A 27,233-nucleotide genomic window follows, 5' to 3' on the forward strand; every position below is an offset into this window, starting at 1 on the left:
TGTTTTAAAGGAGCGCACCTTTTATTCACCGTCGCTGCTGCTGGCCTCATCCCTGGGTAGTGCAGATCACTCCAGACATCGTCCTTCTTGTCTCCACGACTGAAGCTCCAGGAACCGTGAGTCTGCAGGAAACTACCAGGAACAACTGCCGTGGCACCAGCGTTCTTCAACAAGTAAGGTACTATGTCCGACTTAGAGGAATTGGGGTGAACCCTTCTTCCTCACCAAAGGCTTGTCCTTTTCTTCCTTCCCTCTTATAACTTTTGCCTCCTCTTCTGACAATATGTAAGTACTAGTGGCAATCTTGAATCATGAACTGTTCTAACCGTGTGATCCTCGGCAACAGGAACCCTGTTCCACTTGACACTGGCGCAGGCCTCTTGACTTTTATCTTAGAAAGTGCCCTCTGATTCTCTCTGCCTTGACACAAGTATTGCCTATGATTTTTATCCCCAACTCTCTCGTGTTAATTCATGTGCTATGTGTGTGACTGCGGTTATATTTCTTCCCGCGGGTACGCTTATCTTTAGTAAGACCGAACTGTCATTACTGTCATAAAGTGATCAAATATGTACTCCCGGTAACATCTTTGTTTCATAACACTGGTCTGTCAAATCCTAAGGTACTTACCTTGAATTGTTCTGCACAAGGGGAATTGGTTGTGTGTAGTGTATTTGAAGTGTGGTTTTATTTTACTAGAAGTGAAGTGTTTTGTGAACAGATGGTTTAAATGTAAATGTACTTGTATATTTTTTAACCAGAAACCTTGATTCAGTGTTTGCTTGAGTTACAGTAATTGTAGTCCTTTGTGTAATCTCTAGTACTGCTCATTTGCTCTTGAGATAAGTCTAGCTGCTCAGTCACTGCTATCGCTCTTTCTGTGTACCAAAGGTGAACTTGTATTACCACTTGTAGTCTTAACTCTGTGCCGTGGTCCCTAAGGGCACTGCATAGGATTCTGCCTAACACTTCCCTCCCCATATTGCTGACATCTCTAAGAAATCAAACTATCAGCTGCACCTCCTCAGAGGTATTCTTCCCTTCCTCACTTTCCCCCAGAAGCTCACTGTCTCCAGTGCTCTGGTCCTTTCCAAGGCTGGACTACTGCAACAGCCTCTTTATAAATCTTCCTGCCTCTACTTTCTGTACTCTACAACTTATCCAGAACAGGACTGCAAGATGTGTCCTTGGCCTCAAGCCTAGGGATCGTATCTCCCCAGCTATGAAATATCTTCATTGGCTCCCAGTGGCGGCAAGGATTAAGTTGAAGACCCTCTGCATTGTCCACAAGACTTTCTGGGGCATGGGTCCGCACTACCTACAACACACTCTTTCTAAGTATCCCTTAGATACTTCCTTCCCGAGCTTTCCGCTCATCCACCTCGAACTCTCTGAGGGTCAGCTGCTTTTCCAAGCAGACAGTTGGGGGCAGATCTCGCTCTTCGGCTGGGGCCTCCCTCTGGAACAGCTTCTCTCAAGCTTGAGCAGAACAATCTTCGGTTCCGGAAGCAACTTAAGGCCTTCCTCTTCGCTTCCGCTTTCTTTGTTCATCCCCCCTGCTGACGACCAGTCTGTTCCACGCAACTGGCAACCCTCTGAACTTGGGTCCAGGTCCCTGCCCAGTTGCACCTCGCCCTGCCTCTTGCCCCCCCCTAGCACTTGTAGTCTGTATCTGTAACCCTACAGTCCAACCACTCTCTGCACTTATTAGCCACCCGCTGGCGACACCCTCCGATTACCAGCACTTAGCCACCCGTTGGCTGCACTCTGTTACCTGCACTACTCCCTGTCCCCTCCCTTGTACACTTCTCCATCCCCCCTAGACCCCTTTTGCACTTCTACACTCCCACCCCCTTGCGCAATCTGAATGACACAAGGCCTAGTAAGATCGTTGTTTGGTCCTCCCTTTGTTTCCCGCTCCTTGTCTTGTCGCGCCTAGAAACACTTGTGTACCATATATTATAAATGCAATATCATTTTGGGCTCTTCTTCGACATGCTACTCTGTTTTGGTTGTTTCTCCAACACTACAGAAATACACAGGTCTACTCTCAAGGAAGTGGATTTGGAATAGGGCTGGGGCGCTAGGGAAGGTTGGGGTGCGATGTTGGCCAACTGGTTGTACCCTAGGTGATCATCCTTATCCCTAAAGGAGGAGTCCCCTCCCCATGAGGTCCTCCCAGATTAACCCACGCATAGGGGGACTAGTGGGTAGAGGCTGCCCATCCCTAGCCTCATGGGACAAGGGCTGCCCTTGAGGAGAAGTGACGATGGCAAATCATCACAAAGCCTACGCTTGCTTTTGTAGCCTGTAAGATAGGGTAAATTGCGCAGATAGGTGGCCAAAAAAGGACCGCATTAGAAGATGACCACTGAACAGATTGTTTGTTGAAACTAGCCCAGAAAGGAACATGGGTGGGGAGAAGGGTTCCCCCAACAGAGACGTGGGTTGAGAAGAAATAGGAGTTGTTATGGTCTCTTCCACCATGGCCTGCTCCTTGTGGGAGGAAGGTCCTTGTGCAGAGCTGCTGAGGGCTGATTCCCTTTTCCCTTTCACAGACGTGGCTAACGTTTTACTTGTCAACATACCTGTCCGCCATGTTGACACTATGTGTATGGTGCATGCCTGCAATTCTACGAACTCTAATGTGTAGGGAACATATGTGGTTAGTGCTCAACATCGAAGGTGTTGACCGGTAACTAACCAAATGTGTTGCTCTCGCTGATGGGCCTTTATGGTCTCAGATGAATTTGGGTAGTAAGGAGAATCCCAAGACAATGATTCAGTACATACTCCTAAAGACTCTGGGTACTGAGTGCTGATGCAGCTTCACTCCTTAGATATAAATGTGACAAACACACCTCTTAAAGCCCACGGAGCGGGTTATAAAATAAGCGAGAGGAAATAAACATATGTGGGTTTTGAACAAAAAAACAGCCTTTTTTGCCCTGGAAAAGCAAAAGACAGATGGTTGGGCACAAGAACAAGTGTGGGGGAAGCACCACTGAGGCTATTTTTTTTCCAATCAATGGTGCTGCTCTATATCATGCTCCAGTCCACTGTCTGAAGGAGGTAATGTCCCCATATTTGTGGAGTAAGGGGGACAGGAGTGCGAAGAACATGCCGAGGACTTCAAGCTGGAAACTTTGCTGCGTACTCCTGATCCCAATGGAGGCAAAGCTCTGCCATCCTCTGACCAGAGGAAACATTTTACAGACTAGTCCTTCCCTTGACCAAGTGGGAACAGTCTCAATCTTCCCCTGAAGCCTTTCTGAGCGTCACTGAAAATCCTGGACTCAGTGATTCACTGATACAGACCTTAGCTATTGACTCCTCCAGATTTCCTTCAAAGGATGTCTGAGCGTCAAGCCTGGGTCGAATCTCCTCTGAAGAGCTTTGGTGCTGGGGTCCTCCATCTTCACCAGCCTGAAGACTGCTTTCTCTGCAGCTCCCCTGCAAACCTCTAACATTTAACCGCTCTGTCCTACAACTGGGAGCAATCTATGGACTTCGTCTCAGTTAACTATATGGGGTACATTTTGAAACTCATGCAATCTGTGTCAAAAACATACTTACCTTTGAAACAGCATTGCATACTTTTAAATTTAAACTGTTAATGTGGGTTTTTAGAGACGTGACACTATTTTTAGTACTTACAACAGTTGAGTGCAGATTGTACTTTAATGCATACATTTTTAGATTATATTTTTGAGGACATGACTGAATGAAGGCTATACTTTATTACCAACCCTTTGGTGAGGCTTGCCACATAAATTACAGGTTGGTCTTCTCAAACTCTAACCAGAGCACTTAAAGAAAATCTTGCCAACAGCCTCTGAGCTCAATCTGCAAGACGTCAATCAGCTACCTCTATTCTGAAAAAAGGTTTCTGCTGCTGGACAGCTCTCATGTAGCAAATTGGGGTTACCCAAACATGTTCACCAAGCATCACCACCTAACCACTCTGGTAGAGAAGAGGTAGCTAGGATGGGGTTGGACAGTACTTCAGACATTTCTTGTGCAGGGTGTCGGTTTGCTCTTTTCCCTCCTGCTTTTTTCAGCATAGCTTTGGGTGATTTTCAAAGATGAAGAATTAGTGGGAACGTTTTTGCTATTAGCAGAACAAGTTATTTACTTTTGGTGAACGTTCTTACTGATGCATAGGTTAATTCCTACCAAAGAGTCCACATCTGAGAAATGTGAACTTCTGAAGCAGATTCGGGAAACCTATGGCTCTCAAGATGCTTTGGTCTACAACTCCCATGACACCAGACCATTGAGTACACTTACTAGCGCTGGTCGGATTTGCATTTCTAAGCATCTGGAGGACCAAAGGTTGCAGACCCATGATCTAAGCAATATTGCAAGACAGTTGGTATTTTTCTGTGTATCATTTCTGTCACCCCTCTTATTTGATCAGGGGGAAAAAAAGAGTAAATTAGGAAAATTACACCAATGGCTCAGAGTTTATATACACTGAAGATGTTACTTTTGGTGTCAAGGAGCTGCGACTGTTCGGCACGGAACAGCATTCCACCACCTGGTGGCTGTTGAAAAGAAATGATCCCTATACGCTGTATATGGAGTATATTTCAAAAACTAGAAATCTACAGGACAAATGATCTTATCCATCAGAAAGAACATTACCAAAGGTAAATAACTTGTTTGTCTCAGAACATCCACAAGCAAGGGCTTTTAAATGTATAAGAAAGTACAGACAGGATACCAGATAACATGTAGCGCTGTTAACTGTTTAAAATGTACAGGTTGGCGTTCTGGCATCCTCCATCAGATTTCCAAATATGTAACTTATAGGAAAGGTTTTCAATCAAAAAGATATCTTGTACTAATTTCGATTTTGATGAATGAGATGCACATTAAATCATAAAGAAACTAGGAGGTTTAACACATGAAATAATGTTTACATACCAAAGTAAACTGGCCAAGAATTTTGTTGTCACCAGCCATCTCGCGTTCTCCCTGGCAGACCTTTATTTCAACCTGGGTCTGCCCATCAGCTGCAGTTGAGAACACCTATGGGGTTTAAACATAAAAAAGGTATTAAATACTTTTACAATGAACATTAAAAAATATTTGAGGACAAAAACATTTTACTTTTATTGAGATCATATAAATCCACCCGAAATTTAAATAGATTAACACATCATCCATGCGAAAGTCTGAGACACAGGGCTTCTTTTTTTATTTTTATAGAAATGTTACATTTGTATTGTCGGAGTACCTTCGCAAGATACAAAGCCCATTCAAAGAAACTGAAAGATATCTTTCACAAACGTTTGGTAACAATCCAGCCTAGCTTCACACATACTACCTGTTTCACATACCCTGCACACTGCTTCCAGCATTAGAATGCATCTATCTGCCATTTAAATTCGGTCTAGATGCACACATACAGAGTTTACACACGCACAATGTACTGCTCTATCTCCCTGTTAGGCAGAAACCTGTGCAGTTCCCTTAGGGACCACTGCAAAAAGTTTTAGACTACAGGTGTTGGCAGTAAACCCAATTGGTAGCAGTCTGCACCACCCAGATTTACCTGGTAGCTGTGGCTGAGCAGTCAGACTTCTCTCAAGAAGAGTTAGGCAGTATATAGAGCATACACATTAGGTACAAAAATACAGTAGCACAAACAAACACTGACCAGAGCTTTGGTATAAAAGTATATAATTATTTATTTAAAAACACACTTGTAAAAAAATACACTGGCACTAATATGTCAAGCAAGTTCAAACACAGTCACTAGAAATATGTACACCTCCCTGATTAATTATTCGACAAGTCTTAGGAAAAGAACACCACTTATTATCAACACAGAGGTGAGCGCTTAACCAAGATGGCACTCCAATAATTATTTAAAAAGGGAGAGAAAAGGCAGAAATAGTAAAGCACACAATACCAACACTTTTAACAGAACCACAGCAAGTCTAGAGAGGCAGAGTCTACTGTAGAGCAAAAAGCTCATAGGCCAGGCCCACTCTTGGAGAGAGCAAGGTGGAATGTGCCCAAGATCACACAGTTGAAGTACACTTTAAAAGTCTTTGCAGATAGTTCAAAAAGGTTGGATCAGTTCAGAAAAGTTAGTTAACAGGCCCCAGGTCACCCCGGGATAGAGAGTCAAGGATTTACGGAACACCTTGAACAGTCTGTTGCAAAGGAGACCAGGCGGGACACAGTACCTGAAATGGTGAGAAAGCTCCAGCGGGGGCAGTTGTTCCTGGCAGCGGGTGCAAGCGGTGCTTCGTTCGGGGGAAGAGAAGATCTCAACGTGGAGGAAAGCTGGAGGTCGTTGCACTGCCAGAGAAGAAACCAGCCGCAGAGTTTCCCGGTTAAAAGGTACTACCCTTTTATTCGCAGTATTTGTGCCCTCCCTGACTCACACGTGTGAAATGAATAAAACAGACACTCCCTGGGCAGGGAATAAGGCACAAAAGAGCAGGCTGCGAGAGTTCAAGGAAATGTTTATCTAGATCTCTGAGAGCGCTCTGACCACATCAAGGTTACAACACATTTATATAGTACATCTACATCTTTAACATATGATGCTACGCTGGACCTGGATTGGTCAGCCGTGGTGGTGTCTTGGGTGTGGGCATCATCTCTTCCTCCGGGTTGGTTACTTGGTTGGCGGGAGGATTGACGTCAGACATTTGTGCTCCGGATGGGTGAAGGTCAGGTCGCTGTGAAACACGGTGATCACTATCTAAGCTAAGAATATACATTCCCAGTACTGCATGCACTAAATAATAGTTGATCAAAAGACTCTCAGTAGTGTATCATGTCGTTATACAAATCACTCAAGGGGTTTATATCATCTACACATTTGGGTTATACAGGTCACAGGTTTAAGGGCCTTGACCACTTTAATACTGTCATTGAACTATAGGGTTAGTCTCACAAGAATCTCAACTATGTGGCACTTGTTAGTATTAGGCACGATATACTGCAACAGCGGTCTAATGTTAGTTGGGGGTCTGTTGGGTGGGCTTCATAGCATGGTTGGCAGTCTGGCACATGAAAGGGATGCCTTTCAAGGGCACAGGGTTAGAATGGCAATAAGTTTCAACTGGCGAGGGTAAGAGGGCAAGGACACTTTTGTGGAGATAAACGAGCTATGTGCTTGGCTCATGTTGGTTCACATGCGGGGCAGTGATCTCAGAGGAAAATGGATGTGTTACATTTATTATTTGTTGCAAGCAGCTCCGGCCTCAGCATGAGAATGGAGCTGTGGAGTTTTCCAGTTGGAGTGGGGACGAGGGTGGGGGCCATGTGCTCCGAGCTACAGCGGGGGCAATAGGGAGAGATGCATTTTGTACTATCGCAGTGAGGCCTGGTTACCAAGATGGAGTCGAAAGGGGGTACAAAAAATGGATGCCCTGTGTCCTGCTCGGTGGTCCCATCTACGCGAATGTAACCAAAAGTTAGTATCGCATAAGGGCGAGGGGCGTACCCACCACTAGAGGCACTTGGTCCAAGTTTTTGTCATGATGCCCGCTCCCGGGGAGCCGGTTCAAGCCCTGCATCCCCGAAAGCAGACATCCAGTCCCCAAGGAAGGACTCATTATGGGAGTGCTTGGGTGCACTTACCTGATGCAGACCATGCTGCAGGATCCCGGCCTCCTTGAGGCTTGAAAGGAACTACTTTACCTGTGGGACTAATTTACCATCCGGGCGTGGTCGGGGAAGGATACATACCTGATTGGAGGAAGGATACATACCTGGAACTTCTTCCAAGGCTATTTAAACCCCACCCGAACAGCCACACGTGCTTCGCATTGTTCTGCATCTAGCAGCTGGACGCTCACCGTGTCTGCTCCTGCATCCTGACTTCTGCCACGCCTGCCAGCATCCTGGATCACCTGCAAAGGAAGAGAAGAAGAGAACAGAAGAAGGAAAAGTCCTTACCTGCTAAATCCGCATCCCGGAGACATCTCGCCGACAATCCTGAAAAGGAAGACTTTTATTTAAAAGCTCATCGCGTCGATCGCTGCAGCGCCGCATTCCACTCACCTTTACAGGGCGCTTCCATGTTCAGCAGCGATCATCCGGATTCACAGTCACGCCCCAGCGCCTAGGGAGAAAAAGACAAGAACAAAAGGTGAGAGAGAGAAGGGAATAAGGAAAGCTAAATCTCCACGTTAAGACTTACCTGTTGATTCATTCCCTCATCATTTCGGGTCCGCGCCGCATCCTGGCATTTCCGGACCCCGGCCCCTAAGGGGAAAAAGAGACATCAGCGGTAATGAGCGAATGAAAAGACATTACCAAAAAACGCTCATTAAAGACTTACCTGATTTCTACAAGGATTTCACCTCTCATCTCGGGTCGGTGCCTGTTCCCCGGCATTCCGTACCCCAGCCCCTATGGGGAAAAAGACACTAGCATTAGTACATTAATGCATGGACACAAGGGGAACATCTTATCAAAAAACTTACCTGGAAGCCAAGCAAGTTTGGTTCTCACCAATTCGAAAATCCAGTGAAGTAACTTGATACCAACGCGCCCCTGCATCAGAAGCACGATGGAGAGCTCGTCCTTCCAGACCCTAAGAAGGATACTTCTGCGAGCCAGACAAGCCAGATTTGGGGGCCCGGTCCAGTCCGTCTTCCGAACCCTGCGCATCACCTTAGAAGAGGTCACAGCAGCGCGAACCAGGCCAGCGCCTCCGTGGGAGTCAGGTGAGCGTTACAGTTTTGTACTGAGAAGTGGGGGTAGAGAGGGGCCCATTGGCCCCTCGCTCCCACACAGCGGTAGTGGTGAAGCGTGGCTATCCGGCCGCCGGGGTGCTTGGCACGGCGATTCGACCACGAGATGCTCCAGGAAGGCAAAAAGAGGGCGAACTGGTTAACCCCACCAGCTCAAAGGAAGAAGACTCTCCAGGAAGAAGATCTTCTCTGTCGTTGGGAAGTGGTGAGTCGGTTCAGCAGGGCTCCACCGGTGGTGTCGGCGTTGCAGGTCGGCTCAGCTTCTCCCTCTTCGGATTCTTTAGATCCTCCGGCGACTTCTGAAGTTCCAGTCCCCAAAGCCCTGCTTTTATGCAGAAAACCCCCATTCATCAGTCCTAGCTGTCACTCAAACATGCTAAGTGGTGAGCCGGGCTGCTCACCACTGGGCCAATCACACAAGAGTGCGACTTGAGTTGCCGAGGCAACTCAGTCCAGGGTGCCTATTCCCCCCTCCCACACATCCTGTAGACCAAGACAGAGTGGCACCACCTTTGGAGGCTTCTGTGCAGAAGGCCGCCAAAAGTGGAACAAAGGGCTCTACTTGGCTTGGAGTTACAGAGGCGAACACAAATGCCATTTTAAAACCGAGTCCTGGCAAAAAGACCCAACCGGGGAATAAATATTAAATAAATAACCCAGCGGTATCTTTAACATTGCACCAAAAAAAGTGGTGCGTTTAAAATGAATGGGAAAATCCCATAGGAAATAATCTGGTGGAATTTTTCGTGTGGTAACCCACTGCCACCAGCCAGAAACTCGACGAGGGGGGACTGCACAGTGGACCCTCGAAAAACAGACCTAGTGGCAATCTAATTACCCCTACCAGTACTTCCACATTATGATGGTTTGTACTGGTTCTGTTCACGATTTAAGACTAGTAAAGTCAATGGTGACTTTACATGCCCTGGGAGACAGTAGTCAGTCCCAGGGTATGGAGTCTATGTTTGGGGGTCACTATGACACCCCTGTGTTACTGCACTGAGGGTGCTGTGTAACACACTTACCAAAAACACATGAAGCCCTATGGAGTAAAAGACCCCATAGCCCATAAAACACATTACTAAGTCAAAGGACATTCTCAAATCATGCCTAAGAGTGGGAGAAAAAGAGTCTCACTCTTAGCAGGAGAAAAAAATAAACCCCAAAAATCCAGCCAAGCTGCTGGGTGACTCACTAGGTTTGGGAAATTAGCCTATACAGAGAATTCTCCCTAACACTCCCCTTAGCTGGACTCCGGTCCCCAAGGGCGTTCGATCTACAGCGTGTTGAGAGCTGTAAGGAACTCATGGTGGCAACAGTAAAGACAGACACAAGTGATGACAGTTCAAGGGTGTTTATTAAACTGTATAGGTAGGTTGGAAAAATGCCTAATCTAAACCCAAATCTAAGATGGGAGCAAGCTACGACCATCAAATAATAATAAGGCAGTGCTAGTGGCGTCATGTCAAATAAATGGTCCTATACTAAAAAATTAAAAACGATTGCCAATCCTTACAACTAAATACAAAAAGAGTGTGGGTATAGGGTTCACAAGAAAGAAAGAAGTGTTTACAAATGATAAGTCAGGATGTGGTAGCTGGGAGTCTCCCTTCTCCACGTTTTGAGCACGGGACAATGCAGGAGTCCTGAGCACAGCACACGCTCTAGCTTTCCCAGCAGGAGACGACAGTGCCGTTCTCAGCTATGAGGACCTTCTGTGGTTAAGTCTCTTTTCTACAAAAAAAAGTCTCTTGCCTCCGAGGACCTGATGTGTTCAAAATATTAAAACAAAAGTTCCTTTCTGTATGTACGTTGGTTGATGACTTTTCACCCCTGGGTCCCCCCTCTTCTCTGCTCAGACCCATCTCTAATATCAGCCTCCCTCCGTCAGGTTCACTACAGCATTTTCTCAAAACTATTTCACCTGTGGCATTCACAACTCTTAATGTCTTTTTAAACAGTTCACTGTGGACATCCCTCTGCCGGGTTCACTCTTGTCAACACTCGTTTCATTGGGACTTCAGGCTTCGCCCTGTTCTATCGGCATCCCTCCATCGAGGTCACTCTTGCCAAGTTTTGCCAATCTCACAGTTCTTTCTCTTTTGCCAATCATGCAGTTCTTTCTCTTTACTCACATCTATGGGATTCACTCCCCTTAGTTTTTCCAATGGTTTGCTGCTCAAAGACTTTCAACTGTACAGAGGATTTTGCTAGACCCCTGTATGACTACTTTGACCGTTTCTTTGCAGCTCTTCTGGTATCAGTATTTTCATCAAACAGGGGTAGAATTTCTGAGTATCCTACGTGGTAGGATGGGGAAAAGGTGCTGCAAGAAGGGTGATACCGCGTCTCACCCGTCAGTGTCCCACTTCCACTCCCAGAGGACCTCTCATCCAGGTGATCCTCCCTCACTGGTCCACCCCGAGAAACTGGATCCAATAGCGATGGCCGTGTCCTGGCCACCTGGATGACAGATCACCAGGGACTAGTCAGGGAGACACCTGCAGGTTTCTCACAGACGATACGAATGGGGAAAGGCACTATACAAATGCCCACCAACATAACATAACATACTGGTCAGTGTGGGCTATTCCAGGACAATGTGTGCCTAACAATAGTATATGCATTACTGTTAGTGGTATTATTACAAGTATTAATGGTAGTGTTGATTGCTACAGTTAATGGTAGTACTAATGCACCTGGTAGCAGTACCACCACTACTACTTATGGAATAGGATTACCAAATAGGTACACTTGCTGATGGAAAATAAATAGTAAAAACGACCTAATTTGCAATTCTGCTGCTATTTTTGTTTAAGTTGAATATGTTTTTATTGAAATGTAAACAATTACATATGCAAATTCAAGTAACAACAAATTTAATACAATAAAGCAGGACCCCATTAAAAGGAACCTGCTGAAAAAATAAAAATATAAGTATATTCAATGAAAATGGTATTGGGAGACAAACAGGGGGTTCAGACTCAATGATGGAGATGAAAGGAAAGGGAGGGGAGAGGATTGTAATGATATATAAACAGATACAAGAATCAATAAGGTTTGTTAATTAAGAAACAAATTAAAAATATTCCATATATTAACTATAAGCTAGGAAGATTATTGCAGGAAAAAGCATGGCCTTTATTAATTCTGTGAACAGAACATAAGAAATTCCACCACATTGTAACACAAGCTCAAGTACAAAACCCTCACTGCTTCCTATTCTAATTCAGTGTGAAGTTGATGCAAGCATTCAAGTACATACTGACACCAGCTTGAACACTGCTGTTGCTACTCTGCCAATTTCCTCCGATTTAACCGACGTAGCCAGTTCACTATCCAACTCGGTGGACAAGGTTATTGTTTCCCAGCCCTACCCTGTTCATTTGTCCGGTCCCTGCCTGATTAATTTATCTCACTCTCCAATTATGTTCGCCAATTCTACTCATAATTCATCTGCTCTCTCTATTTCTTTTGCTCACCCCACACCTTGAAGACCAAATCACCCCTCACCGCGCAGACCAACCCCTATTCAAACTCACACACTACCTTTTGTAGAATTGATGCTTCGGGCCATGAACATGGCTCTTTTGTCTTTGACTAAGTTGTTTGAAAATCAAGATATGAAAATCACATCACAGACCTCCTTGACGATAAAGCTGTTGGATCGAGACAAATTTTTCTCAGATGCCACACGACAATGGGTCGATGGCTGTATGCAAACCAAGTAGAATGCTAACAGTGGGGGTGGGGTGCTCTCCTGGGGACAGAAATTAATTCTCCCTCGTCTGTGCTACTTGATTCAGTCATCGCAGTCCCCGATTCTGGACCTCCTGATGGTGCTTCAGCGCTTATACCGCCAGCCAAGATAGCATTCGCAATCTTTTCCAAGCCTAAAACGGCTGCTAAATCCATTGCGACTTTTAAAAAAACCAAAAAATATGAATCCTCCATCGAGCTCGGCGCAGTCAGGCTCATGTCAATTCATTCAATCCCAGACCATGCTGAGTAAACAGACCCTAATAGGTAAGAATGCCATTACAAAAAAAAATGTGACCTTAGCTCGAGCTAAAAGAGCCTGCAAGAGTGTCAAAATCTCTGCTCCAGCTCCTGTCGTCACAGGGGAACTACATTATGAAGCCGTTGACGATCTACTACATGAAGTAGAACTTCTTGACAAGAAATTAGGTGAGCCTTCCTCTCAAACTTCCCTGGGCCTGCCCGCCGGAAGATTTGGTGGTGCTTGTGAGCCGATGCCCCTTCAGGTCAACTAATTTCTTACGTTGGAGCGAAGGCGTGATGAGATGGCAAAATCAGTCGTGATATATGCTGCCTTTCCCAAAACTGCCCATGACAAGTTTTCACAAGAGAAGTGGGGCTTGAAGTGGCCAGTACTGAATTGCAATGTGACAGCCAATTCGACCATTTTGACATCATCTCCTGAGCCTAGACCGGAGGAACACTCCTCTTCAGTGCGCAATGCTATTAATCATTCCAAAAGTATGCAGCAGAAATCAATAAGTCAACAGAATAGATTTCTTCAATCCACACAATCTTACTACATCTAATTCTTCAGTGCAGAGGTGGATCTTATCCCGTATATGATTTAAACAGAACAAGCATAGTGAACATTTTCAGCGATACTCAAATCATAGAGGACCTTTGTTCCTCGGATACAGCACAAGTAGAATTCCTGCATGACAATGATCTGACAGCCGTAAGACTCTGGATACAATCTGGCATAGTTCTTAAAACCATATGGCAAGCGAGAGCTTTATACTTGCACAAGAATGTCCACCTTAAACTCAATATGCCCGATGGACCCAGTGCGAGGGTGCATACGACCTAACACCATAGATAATCTTCCCTTAAAAGTTACTTGTACTCAGGGGCCCTTTGAGACACTTTGGCAAGTAGAAATCATTCAAATCAGGTTTTACCTCTCAGTCACAAGACCCGAATTCCAATTAACAACTCAGGCCCAAACAGCAGCGAACCTGCAAGCTTGCTTGTTGGAACACTAGGAACACTAGGGGCTTCAAACATCTAACTTCCATTATCAATCCGCTAAGTGCCCATGATATTATAACTCTACAAGAAATATCGCTAACTAAGCCCCCGATTTGGGATGACTATAACATCACATTACCGCAAGCAGAGAGTCCGGCCAAAGGAAGACCTGCGACCGGCCTATTGGTTGCAGTGAAAGCTAGTCAAGGCATTTTGTTGGAGCCGTGGGCCACCCTGAATATATTCATTCAACTGGTCGAGATTAAAACCTCATCTGAGGGGCTGGCCCTCATCAACCTTTACTGAAATCATTACAGATAGAGACATTTACGTAATTATTGAACATTTCCAAGTCATACCTCAAGAAAACAGCGATCATGAACTGCTTTCACTCACTAGTGTATGGTCTTACTCTCTATCTCCATCTTAGTACTATAAGCTGGCCATCCAACTCTCTGGTGGCAGAAATAGATTTAAATGGTCCCCAGAAACCCTAATGAACTTCAATACATATATACAGGATCATCACAAAATGCTGGATCCAGAAGTGATCGAGTCTGATGTTCTATACGTAGCTGTGTTGCAGTTTTTTCAGCTGCGACAGTCTTCATTTGCCAAACCGATTCATAGGTACAAACATGCTTATGATCATTAGTTGCATAAAAGAAAGTGCCTACTGCTTAGTTGCATAAGGAATCTTAGTAATCTGCCACTTCAGACCAGAATCTCAAGGGTGAGACAGCTGAAAACACAATTTAAGAACTGGCTCAAATCTCACAAAGTCTTAACTATGCAGCAAGACGCGGAACAAATGTAAAAAGCTTTAGCCTCCAAAAATTCTGCATCAATTTGGAGCTTGCTAAATCATGCAAATCACATCACCCAAGTTCCGATGCAAATCAATGTGGTGCCAGAAGAAGTCTGGGTGCAATAGTATCGAACACTGTATGCCCCAGCTCCTAATAGCCAACAGGCTTTGGAACAGGTACTCACGTAAGACACTAACATTCAGTTTGATTTAGAAGATATTATTGATCAGATCTCAAAATTAAGTGCCTCTAGAGGCTGAAATCCCATCCTGAAGCTTGGGCCACAATTATTTTTAACATCTTCTCCAATGTCGCACGACAAAAACAAATTCCGCCGTCATGGCAACAGTCCATCATTATTACACATTTTTAAAAAGGTGATCGCAAGCGGTCAGAACTATCGGCCCATTGTTCTACTAGACGCCCCAGGGAAACTATCTGCGTGTTTGATTTTGAGAGATTTTAATCACTGGATGACTAGTCAACATCTGCATGACACATTTCAAACAGGGTTTGTCCCGGGGCTAGGCACGGCCGTTCATTTATTGATTATTACTATAATAAAAATACATGAGCAGCAGGTCAAGCAGCCTGTACGTATGGCATTTGTGGATTTTAAGACCGCTTTCGACTCTGTTTCCAGAGAACTGCTGTGGGACAAACTGAGCAAAGCTTTGCTATGGTCACATCCAGGCTCTGGTCTCACAACTACACTCGAGTACATCAGTCCAAATTTGACTATCCTTAGATGGTAGACTCTCAAAACCAATTCCAACGTTTAGAGGCCTCAGGCAAGACTGTATCCTAGCCTCTGCATTGTTTAATTTCTTTATATCTGATATGCGTCACCACTTTGTAAACATCATTTCCGATTATCCAAAATGCGGTCAGTGTATTGTTCCGTGGCTTTTATATTAAGACGATCATGATCTTCTCTCCAAACCCCCAAAAGGACTTCAAAACCTTTTAACAGCTCTAGAACAATACGCTGCCACAAACAGGTTGATAATTACTTTGGCAAAAACAAAGATCTTGATCTCGCAACCAACCGCCAGACTAACAAATGTTCATATATTTGACATCTATATGGTTCGTGCTTGGAAATGGTTAGCGAGTAACGCTATTTAGTCCTAAACACCAATAATCACTTCTCTGCGCTGACTTAAGGAGAAAAGTTCAAACAGCTGCTGTACAGGCTCGTATTATTCATATGTAAATACTCTACTGAACCTTTAATTAAATTCTATAAACAGAAAGTAGTGCCAATCATCATCTATGGTGCCTAGACCAAAGCCTGGAAGAAGGCGTTGTTCTGTTTGAGACTAGAGGTTCTATTCTGGAAGCAAGTGCTATCTTTGCCTGCCAGTCAACCCATGTGCATAGTGAGGAACAAACTGGGGTTGCTTTCACTTGGCATTTCTTATGTCTGGAAATTGTGCAGTCTGTATAGAAAATGCTTGCTGGCTGAGGACCCTCACTCTTTGCTGTATACTTTGGCCTCTTGTGTGAATTCTACCAAGGACCATTTCATGGCAGTCCGGAGACCACAACTGACTGAAGCTATGGAAGCTGCAGACATTTCAACCGTGCTTCTTGTAACCAAACAGATCTCACCAAGCAGAAATGATGGTGCCATGATTGGATTCTCACCGGACAACAATGCACGACTCATCAATGTTTTAAATCTGGACACTTCAAAATCAAGAGCCTCCATGAAGCAAAAATCTGATTTCTTGATGTTCTCTTGTCCGATATATAGGAATTGTTTTCTTCGATTTCGGCTAAATTTGTGGCCAACAAGAGAGGTCTTGGCCAATCGGAGAGAAATTGCCAGAGCAGACAGCTTTTGCAGATTCTGCCAAAATCCAAAAGGAACCTGACACTCGAGCGTTTGCTAAAACTTTGTCCCTCATTGTCAGTAAAGAGAATCTTCTTCTTGCAACCTCTATTTCAAGACTATTTGAATCTTACTTGTGATTTGTTATGGTACAAAGTTTCTAATGGTGAGCGTATATGTGTTCGTATCGCAGCTTTGACATTTGTATTACCATTAGATCTGGGATAGTCCAACCTAACTCCTTTTTCTCCCCCTTGCAAGTTGTGCCTTTTATCACTCTAGGCCGCGTGGGCTCTTATCATTGACATGGTATTAAAGGCTTCAACTTTTAGACTTACTCTGCTTTTATATATTATATGTTTTACATTTTATAAAATCACTAGCAGTCGGATAGGTTGGTTAAAAGTGTTGCACATAAAATGACAGTGCTAAACTTGGTCCCTCAACCTTGTGACTTTAGGCATTTTTTTTATAGGAAACGTTCATGTAATAGTGTACTCTTCCTTTCCCTTTTAATTGTCTAATTGATATTTCTTTTATTTCTATTTACTTTGTATCTATTGAAAGGTAGATTTTCTTTTAAAAAATAACAATAAAAAAATTAGAAACGGTGTAAGTGTAAAATGAAGAACTTGGCTTGAGTAGGATTGACAGCAACTGAAGTGGTGTGGCAGTCTCTCCAAATATTCTCCCAAGTATCGTGTGAGATGTAAAAGTTCCACATCACCTCCAAATCTTAAGTTTTAGCAATCAAAAGGTTTCTATTGGGCATCGCATTCATAATAGTACAACATTTGACAACTTCGGAGGAGAAACTGTTAATAGATATTAGCAGTATAGATGGAGATTTTTTTAGAAATATTAGGTAAAGCGTTCGAAACAGACTTGATAAGACTATAAAATGAAAGATCTGAAGGAATCAAATTAAATCTAGCACACAATTGTGGAAATGGAATGCAGTCAAATTCTGAAATAAATGACCTATTTGGGTGATGCCATTGGAGTACCATAGATGTACAAGGGGGATATGAGATTTAAAGGGAATACATTTAATATACCAGATATTTATATTATTAATATTGGTTATATCATGGGATGATTCAGAAAATATTTTGAATTAGAGCAATAAAGGAAACGTTTAATGTTAAGCCACGTTGAGGTTTGGAGGCAGTATTATAGGGAAAATAAAGCAATTAGTTGAGTTTCATTTTGTATCCATATAGGAGCATTAATTAAGCATTTTCATTATGTAGGAAGGCAACAATTTGTTAAAGAATAAAAGCTCTATGATGAGCATGAAAGTCACGAATGTGACACCACCTACATTCTTAGGAAGTTTGAGTTTGTTCAGTGCAATTCTATGAGTTTTGTTATTCCAAAGGAATTTTGATAAGAGCAAGTCAAGCTTGTTAAAGAAAGAGGAGGGAAATGAAACCAGGATTACAGATAAAAAATACAAGACAATAGGGCAGATAGTCATTTAATAGAGCCAAGACGGCCCCCGCCATGTCAAAAATAATGGTGCACATTTAGTAAACAAATCTTTGACTTTGTTCAGGACTAAGGAAACAATTGTAGAAAAAGTTGTATCAATATCTCTAGAAAGGAAGTAGGGCACCAAGACATCCCAGATAAAGGTATATTAGAAAGTGTGCATCCATTTGTTAAAGGAAACATTTTGGATTTGTGAAAGTTTCATTTATAATCGGAGACTAAAGAAGTAGTTAATCAAAGTAAGCAAATTAGGAATGGAATGATCATGAATAGACAAATATAATAGGATATCGTTGGCATACACTGAAAACTTAATGGAACTACTACCTATAGAAATACCCAAAATATTCTCATGTGAAATTCCTCAATGCTTTGTAAAAATGGTTCAATACATTGGTAATAAAAGGACAGGTTTGACGAGTCCCTATCAGTATGGGAAAAGATTGTGATACATCATTATTAACATAAATGTGTGTACTAGGAAAGGAGTAAGGAATTTTGATGAATCTAGAAAATATCAGGCTGAAACCGAGAGATTTACAGGGTAATTCATGGAAATTCGCACAAAAGTGGCGAAGGCGGCTGGCACACAGTGTTCCCGTGCGATAGACTGCGCAAGCCGCGTGCGATAAAATCCATTTCAGCGCACAGCATATTCATGGATTTTAGCCTCCAAAACCAGCCGTGGCGCAGCGACCCTGCAGCAGCGCTAGTTACGCCCCCAAGAACGCCCTCGCGCAAGGAAAAGGCATCAAAATCCCCAATCCATCGCAAAGGTCTGCGACAACCCAAAACCAGTTTACCAGACTGCCAAACAGCAAACGCCAAGCGGGGAATGTGTATTACGGGTTTCACAGTAACTTCCACACGCGAAAAGGCCTGTGCGAGCGGGGTACGTGTATAACTGGGGTTCGTGGGAAGTTTCACACGTGATTGGCCTGAGTACGTGTATTTCAGGGGTGCGCGGGAAGTTTCACATGCAAATGGGCTGGGTACATGTATTTCAGGGGTGCGCGGAAAGTTTCACACGCGATAGGCCCTGTGCGAGTGGTATACGTGTATTCCTGGGGTGCGCGGGAAGTTTCACACGCGAATGTGCTGGGTACGTGTATTTCAGGGGTGCGCGGGAAGTTTTAGACGCGAATGTGCTGGGTACGTGTATTTCAGGGGTGCGCAGAAAGTTTTACACGCGAATGGGCTGGGTACGTGTATTTCAGGGGTGCACGGGAGGTTTTACACGCGAATGGGCTGGGTACGTGTATTTCAGGGGTGCGCGGGAAGTTTCACACGCGAATGGGCTGGGTACGTGTATTTCAGGGGTGCGTGGGAAGTCTCACACGCGAATGGGCTGGGTACGTGTATTTCAGGGGTGCGCAGGAAGGTTCACACGCAAATGGGCTGGGTACGTGTATTCCAGGGGTGCATGGGAAGTTTCACACGCGAATGGGCTGGGTATGTGTATTTCAGGGGTGCGCGGGAAGTTTCACACGCGATAGGCCCTGTGCGAGTGCTGTACGTGTATTCCTGGGGTTCGCGTGAAGTTTCACATGCGAATGGACTGGCTACGTGTATTTCAGGGGTGCGCAGGAAGTTTTACACACGAATGGGCTGGGTACGTGTATTTCAGGGGTGCGCAGGAAGTCTTACAGGCGAATGGGCTGGGTACGTGTATTTCAGGGGTGCGCGGGAAGTTTCACACGCAAATGGGCTGGGTACGTGTATTACGGGGGTGCCGGGGAGTCCTACACGTGAATTGGCAGTGTGGGTCCTCCCAGGTGTTCCCTCTACACCCTCCACGGCCCCTGCAGGCAGCCCACACCACAGGGGACTACCCTGCACCCCAGGTCATGTCCCGCAGGCAGCCCATCCACCATGGGCATGCCCCCCAGCAAAGCCACGTCACCTTGCACTACTGGTCACCAACTCATGTCCCCCTGCACCCCCACCCCCCAGCAGTGTGGGGCACCTGCCAGCAGGCCCCCACTCATGTCCCCCTGCACCCCCACCAGTGCGGGGCACCTGCCAGCAGGCCCCCACACATCTCCCACTCATGTCCCCCCTGCACCCCCACCCCCAGCAGTCAGGGGCACCTGCCAGCAGGCCCCCACACATGTGCCCCAAACACCATGCCATGACTATACAGACCCATGGCCCTAATGCCAACCCAAATCCCACCCCTCCACCCCCCAGTGCAGACACCCAACGATCCACTGCACCCACTCCCTAGTACATCACCCATTCCATGATAGTCTGAAAAGAACCCGCATGCCCATCAGCAAATGTCCTACAGAGCCACACAGTTGCAACACATGACTGTGCCAATGCTCATGGAGACATGCACCAAACCATCACTGTACACCACACCAATAATGTAGAATAAATAAATGTATTAAAAAGTATAACAAATGTCAAAATGAAAAGCACACATGCAAAAGAAGAAATAGTTTTTGAAATAAGAAAAAGAAAGTCAAATCCAAGCAAGAAAAGAAATACAAAAAATTAAAAAATATAAGTGGTGCATCCCCAAAGTCCATAGAACGAAATCCAAAGATGAAAAGCATAAAAAAACATTACTCCATGTGAATATGACTAAAAGAAAGTATATACATGTCCTGAAAATTGAAAACGAAAGTCTGAAGGGTCCATTATCCCAAAAGCAAATGAAACCTAACAAAAACCCTATCTAAAATACAACTATATACAAAAAGTGGAGCAAAGTCCGTGGACTCCAAATCATAATAATAAAGAAATGAAACCTAAATAACTATATACAAAGGCGGCGGGCTAGTCCGACAGCTCACTGGTTGATGTCATGGGCCAGGGCATCATCGAACTCCTGTTCAATGGCTTGGAGGCGGGCATGTTCACTGTCCCCGAGGTCTCGCAGGGATAATGCAGTGTCCAGCTCCAACTCCCTGCGAATACCCTCGAGGCACTCAGCCCGCCTCAGCGCCCTCCACATGGAGTTCTCCGCCCTGACCATTGTGAGCCGTTCCTCCTCCGCCCGCCGCCGATCCGCACCTATCTGCTGGCCCAACCGCTCCCACACGGAAGACACTCCTATTCCAGGGTTCTCCTGCCCTCCGGCCGATGCCTGCCCCTCTGATGTTGATGGCCCCGAGCCATGATGCCTCCCACGTCGAGCCTGCCGCTGCCTCCAACGCAACTGCCTCTGCCAGCACGACGGCATCCAGGCTGATGGAATCCACCGACGCCGTCATGCCCGTGCCCTGCCCGATGATGCCGTCACATCCTCCATCTGCTGGGGTCCAGTTTGCTGGTGTGTCCACCCCTGCTGGACCTCCGACTCCCGACTGTGGCAGGGATGGGATCCCCACCGATCTGGCTGCGTTGGTCAGGGCAGGTCCACAGGGGACCCTGGTGGCATCTGGGCCGGAAGACGGCATGGAGAATGACTGGCGCATAGCCTCCACAGAGGAGGAGAGGGTCGCCAGAGTGCCCGACACATGTAGGAAACCCCCGACCATGGTCGCTCCCAACTGGGCCACGTTGGCACAGTGCTGTTCGTGATGACGTGCATGCTCCCCCCGGGAAGCACGCTCCTCATCACGAATGACACCCGTGTGCAACGAGACACCAATCAGGACCTTCTCCATAAGGCCAGGGGTCCCCTCGTCCGCAGGTATTGGAGTGTCAGATGACATGGACAGCCCCCCTACCTGCGGACGGGCCTGGAATGGGGCATCCCTGCTGGTGCATGGTGGTGCAGTCACAGTGTCAGGGACAGTGACATGCACAGGCCCCTCCACGGCGACCTGTGCTGCCTCCTGCCCCTGGACTGCACCACTTGCACTAGCAGGGATGCCCCCACCAGGCCCCATGTGCGGCTCAGTAGCGGCCTCCTCCTCCTCTGTGGAAACCACCAACCTGGATGGCTCCACACCGTCTTCCGCCGTTGCAAGCCCCTGTGGGGGCTCACCCACCCCTTCTGCTGCAGCCGTGGGGGCATCCCCGCCGCTTTGCTCCACAGCGCCATCTCCGCCCTCTTCTTCGCTTGGCGCTGTGTAGAGGGAGACATAGAACACAAGCATCAGGGTACTGTACAATGGTCCCCTAGACAGGAAGCAATAGTAGATGAGTGGCACTGTCAAACATCATTTCCATCATGTCCCTACACAACACATGGGTCAGTGCATGCAGTAACAGGCATGGTGCATGCCATGGACATTAGCATACATGTCCAAGGGACTCTTGAAACATACAATGTTGGTTTGAAACTCACATGCATCATGGGTCATGCCTATCACATGCACACACCTCACTGTAGTTTCATCCATCTGGACTCGTACACCCCAGACACGGTGGATATAAGGATGACTAGGCTGCATCAGTGAATCTAAACATTGTCACAGACATGTGTCATGCATCCATGGCATTTACAAGTCACAGACACGCAGGTCAGACACACAGACATGGACACCATACATGTACATGGCATCAGCACCCATCCCTCACCCCCACCCATGTCCAGGAATAGTGACTGGCATGCTTTCATGTGTCCATTCCGCATAGAGCTCCCCATGTTGCATTTCAAAACATGCACCAACCATGTGGTTCACACATTACTGGTCTCACATGCATGACCATGATGTCCCTGCACACACACATACGTACATGGCCTATGTCACACATACAGGCAAGTATCAGACAACCAGCACACTGCAACATGCCCTGTCTCACATGGCAATGCTTGGCCACTTACTGCTCAACTCCAGATGGGTCTGCCTCTCAAGGATCTGGGCGTGGAGCGCTGGGCATACGCGTTCCAGGACCCTCAGCTGGATGATACTCATGGTGCCCCAGCCCCCCTCCACGAGGCGCCGGGCCTTCATGAGGGTCCTGGACCTCAAGCCCTCCCAGCGCTTCCTCACTTGCTTGATGTTGCGGGTTGCCACCCCCTCCGCGTTGATGGCAACCACAAAGTCGTCCCAGATCCTGTCCCGTCCTTCCTTGTTGGCGCGTGATGATCCGAAGAGGGCATCATAATGCCCCAGGACAAGCTCCACCAGGACACCAACTTTGGTGGCAGTGAAGCTGGTGCCCCTCTGCCTCTCTGGCTGGGGGTTGCCAGTGCTGCCAGATGGTGGTGTGCCCGACATGGCAACTCCAGAGGCAGGCGTGGGTGGGCAACTGGGTCCTGGGGCTGGACTGTGGAGCGATGGTATCCCAGTCGGGAGTCTTCAGTTCCAGCAGGGGTGGACACAGCAACTGGACCCCTGCAGATGGCTGATGTGCAGGCACCAAATAGTAGGGCACGTGGGCAGCAGGCAGTCAGGCAGCAGCAGATTGCAGGTGGGAGGCTGCTCGGGGTTCTGGGGGGCAGTGATTCGGCCTTTTGGACAGGAGCGTGGTCTTCCGTGTGTTTTTGCGTGGCCAGCTTGATACGGAGTGATTTGGCACGTGAAAAAGTTGCACGTCAGCGTGTGATTCGAGGAAAGGCCCTTAGCGCGTAAGCGCGTCAGCACGCGTACGCGATTTCATTGGACCAAAGGTCCTTAGCGCGTAAGCGCGTCTGTGACGTATTGTGCACGTGCGTTGCCCTTTCGCGTGTAGAACTTCCCGCGAACCCCAGAAATACACGTACCCCGCTCGCTCGCACAGGGCCAATATTCCTGGGGTCCTGGGTGAAGTTTTACACGCGAAAGGGCCCTGTTGGAGCGGGGTACGTGTATTCCTGTGGTTCGCGTGAAGTTTCACATGCGAAAGGGCCCTGTTGGAGCGGGGTACGTGTATTCCTGTGGTTTGCATGAAGTTTCACATGCGAAAGGGCCCTGTTGGAGCGGGGTACGTGTATTCCTGGGGTGCGTGGGAAGTTTCACACGCAATTTCAGCAGGGTACGTGTATAACTGGGTTGCCGGGGAGTCCTACACGTGATTTGGCAGTGTGGGTCCTCCCAGGTGGTCCCTCTGCACCCTCCACGGCCCCTGCAGGCAGCCCACACCAGAGGGAACTACCCTGCACCCCTGGTCATGTCCCACAGGCAGCCCATCCACCATGGGCATGCCCCCAGCAAAGCAACATGCCACCTAGCACTACTGATCACCAACTCATGTCCCCCTGCACCCCCCAGCAGTGAGGGGCACCTGCCAGCAGGCCCCCACTCATGTCCCACACATGTCCCCCTGCACCCTCACCCCCCAGCAGTGAGGGGCACCTGCCAGCAGGCCCCCACTCATGTCCCACTCATGTCCCCCTGCACCCCCATTCCCCAGCAGTGAGGGGCACCTGCCAGCAGGCCCCCACTCATGTCCCACACATGTCCCTCTGCACCCCCACCCCCCAACAGTGAGGGTCACTTGGCAGCAGGCCCCCACTCATGTCCCACTCATGTCCCCCTGCACCCCCACCACCCAGCAGTGAGGGGCACCTGCCAGCAGGCACCCGCTCATGTCCCCTTGCCCCCAGGTCATGACGATCCTAAATCATGGCCCTTATGGCTAGCCTACCCAGCCCACATAGGAAAGGCAATTACATGATACAACCCCAATGGCAAGTATGTAAATGAACACATGTCCGTCACACACACACACAATGGGTGCAAGTGAATCTCAAAACACAAATCATGACATGCATGAAACCAATGAGATAATACCACAAATGGAAGTATTAAAAAATGGTTTATAGTCATAATGTAGAAAAGAAAATGTCGACTTGCAAAGATGTAGAAAAAAATGTAGAAAAAAATAATGTCGAAAACCTATACATATAATGAAAAGTCAATTTTTAGAAAAAAAAATGTCGAAAAAAAATGTCAATTAGCACTATCAATAAATACATAAACGAGAAGAGTATCATTTACTAGGGGGGTCCCCCCGTAATACCCATCACCCAACACCCCCCGGCCACCCCCCACCACCCTCTCACCCCTCATACTCAACACATTTTAATTATATATATATTTATTTTTTCGAAAAATTCGAAAAAATGTAGAAAAAATTCGACATTATTGGTTTTCCACACTGTTTTCTAAAAAAAATGTTGACATTTTGACTGTCGACATTATTGCATTCTACATTATGACTGACCACCTTAAAAAATATATATTAAAGATAACATGAACGTAAATCAAATTAAACACACAACAATGGGAATAACAAAAGAAATTGTCCATGTCCGGTAAATAATGAAAAACAAGAAATCAATTGCCAAAGAAATCCAAATAGGAATGGTGTCCAAAGTCACAGTCCAAATAATAAAATGCAAAGTTAAAAACAAAGTAAAAATCATTGCTCCATGGTGAACACATGAAAAATATAAAAAAAGATGAATCTAATGTAGAACTATGTACAATCGAAGAATCCAGGGTCCATGAGCCCAACTCAATAAATTAAACCTACCAACTACTACTACCTAATAAAAAAACTATATACAAAAATGTGGTTCAGTGTTCAAGCGGTCCAAAATGAAGAAAAAACGAAAGGAAACCTAACACTAACTAACTATTTACAAGGGTAGCGGGCAAGTCCAACGGCTCACTGGTTGATGTCCCGAACCAGGGCATCATCGAACTCCTGCTCAATGTCCTGGAGGCGGTCCTCTTCCATGGCCCCGAGGGTTCGCAGGGACGATGACATCGGGATCTCCAGGTCCCTGCGAATGGCCTCGAGGCACTTGGCCCGCCTCAGGGCCCTCTGCATGGAGTTCTCCGCCCTGACCATCGTGAGCCGTGCCTCTTCCGCTGTCACGGCTCACTCCCTTCGCTCCCGTTCCCGCCACTTGGGGGCATGTTTTGGGGTTTCTTCCCTACTGGACATTTCCTCCGAACCTTATGCTACAGAGTCCTGATGAATTGGGAGCGCTAAAACCTTATTTCCCAAATTACTTCCCTTCCGGATCCATTCCAGGTTTTTGGCAGCCAGCATGCTACTGCTACTTTAATCAAATGACTATGCTTCCCAGAATGCCTGGCTCACTGCCTCACCTCCTCCCTTGCAGGACAAGGCTGGGTGGAGGATAGGCAACACCTGTGGCTGCAGGTGCAGCAGGCGACACGCCTGAGGGGTGTGCTCGTTAAGCAGCTTTAAAAGCCTCAGTCTGCTTCAGTCCAGCGCTGGTCATTGTTGCAGCGTTCCTGTCTTGACTGGTCCCTTGTTCCTGGTTCCTAGTTTTTGTGCCCAGTTTCTAGTTAGTGTTTCTTGTTCCTTGTCCTGGAATTCGTATTTGTATGCCTAATTGATTTCTGCCTTTTGGAAATCCCTTTCTCTGTCTGCAGGCAGCCTTTCTCTGAGTTTTCCTTTTGCTGTAGCCCAATTGCCTGTGTTCACTGTTTCCTAGAAATTGTCCTTTGCTACTGAAAGACTTGTTGCATTAATCTTTCCTTTACAGGTTTAGCTTCCTGCCTTTTCACCTTGGATGGGCGGGAAAGTTTCCCTTTTGATATCGTTTTCACTGCTCCTGATCCTTGCCTTCTATTGGGATCCATGCCATGTTTTCCTTTACACTTTTACATTTATTTCCTATTTTATTATTAGGTGTGGGAAGCTGTTGTAACTAGCTCCTGTGTGATTATCTTTTGTTTTCCACACTGTACTATTCCTTCTTGCCTCTTGACTTGGGCTTAGGTATTTAGTCATCCTCACTCTTTGCCTTTACTGCCTTCTGGGTTCTTGTTTGATTTACAGGGTTGTGGGTTAGTACTGACTTTTGAGTGGTCTTTCCGGTCCTCGTGAATACGGACATCCAAGTGGTCTTTCCGGTCTTCGTGAGTACTGGCATTCATGTGGTCATTCCGGTCCTTGTGAGTACTGTTTCCAAATTCTTTATTCAGTACCGTCTAGAGTGTCAGCTTACAGATTCTGTCCCTGCTTGCCCTCTACGTGGGCTTAGCGCTGTCAGTATCTGTAATAGCATAGTGGGTAAGGAGTTTGCCGACTTTCCTTTCAGTCATAAGGAGGTTCTAAGTGCTTACCCTACATTACTTTTCATATAGTGGTATACACGAGTCTTGGGTATTGAATGCACGTTGTTATATTCAAGGTTGTTTACTGTGTATTTTGTGCACATTTCCCCTGCCATATCCATCGCCTTCTTCCTTTCCTGACAGAATGACCAGCCGTTGTTCCCGTTTGAACATGGCCAGATTACGAAGGAAAGGCAGCAAGGCCTCTAACAAGTTTATACAGAAAGCTTCCCTTACAATTACCCGTGAAAATCGAATCTCTGCTCCTGACTTAAATGAACTCCTTGACACGAATGGGTATTTACGTGCAAAGTATTTTTCCCACTGGGTGGCCCATCGTACATTGCCTGATCCTAGCTCTGTCTTTAATTCTAATCCAGAGTCTATGTCCGCACAAGCCTTAGCAGTGGAAAACAACACACTGCTAGAATGTATA

At 46.3% G+C, this 27,233-nt stretch overlaps 1 protein-coding gene across 2 annotated transcripts in view; it reads right to left on the reverse strand.

The window, feature by feature from the left end:
- Positions 1–27,233, reverse strand: part of LOC138582748 (stress-70 protein, mitochondrial) — a 1,916,616-nt gene that overhangs the window by 583,427 nt on the left and 1,305,956 nt on the right. For both annotated transcript variants that reach the window (XM_069654348.1, XM_069654347.1), the window contains one exon: positions 4,930–5,034. In XM_069654348.1, the coding sequence (XP_069510449.1) occupies positions 4,930–5,034 (105 nt within the window). The remainder of the gene's footprint in view (positions 1–4,929; positions 5,035–27,233) is intronic.

The sequence above is a fragment of the Ambystoma mexicanum genome, chromosome 3q (assembly GCF_040938575.1).
Source record: "Ambystoma mexicanum isolate Mex_15411 chromosome 3q, UKY_AmexF1_1, whole genome shotgun sequence".
NCBI classification, from domain to species: Eukaryota; Metazoa; Chordata; class Amphibia; order Caudata; family Ambystomatidae; genus Ambystoma; species Ambystoma mexicanum.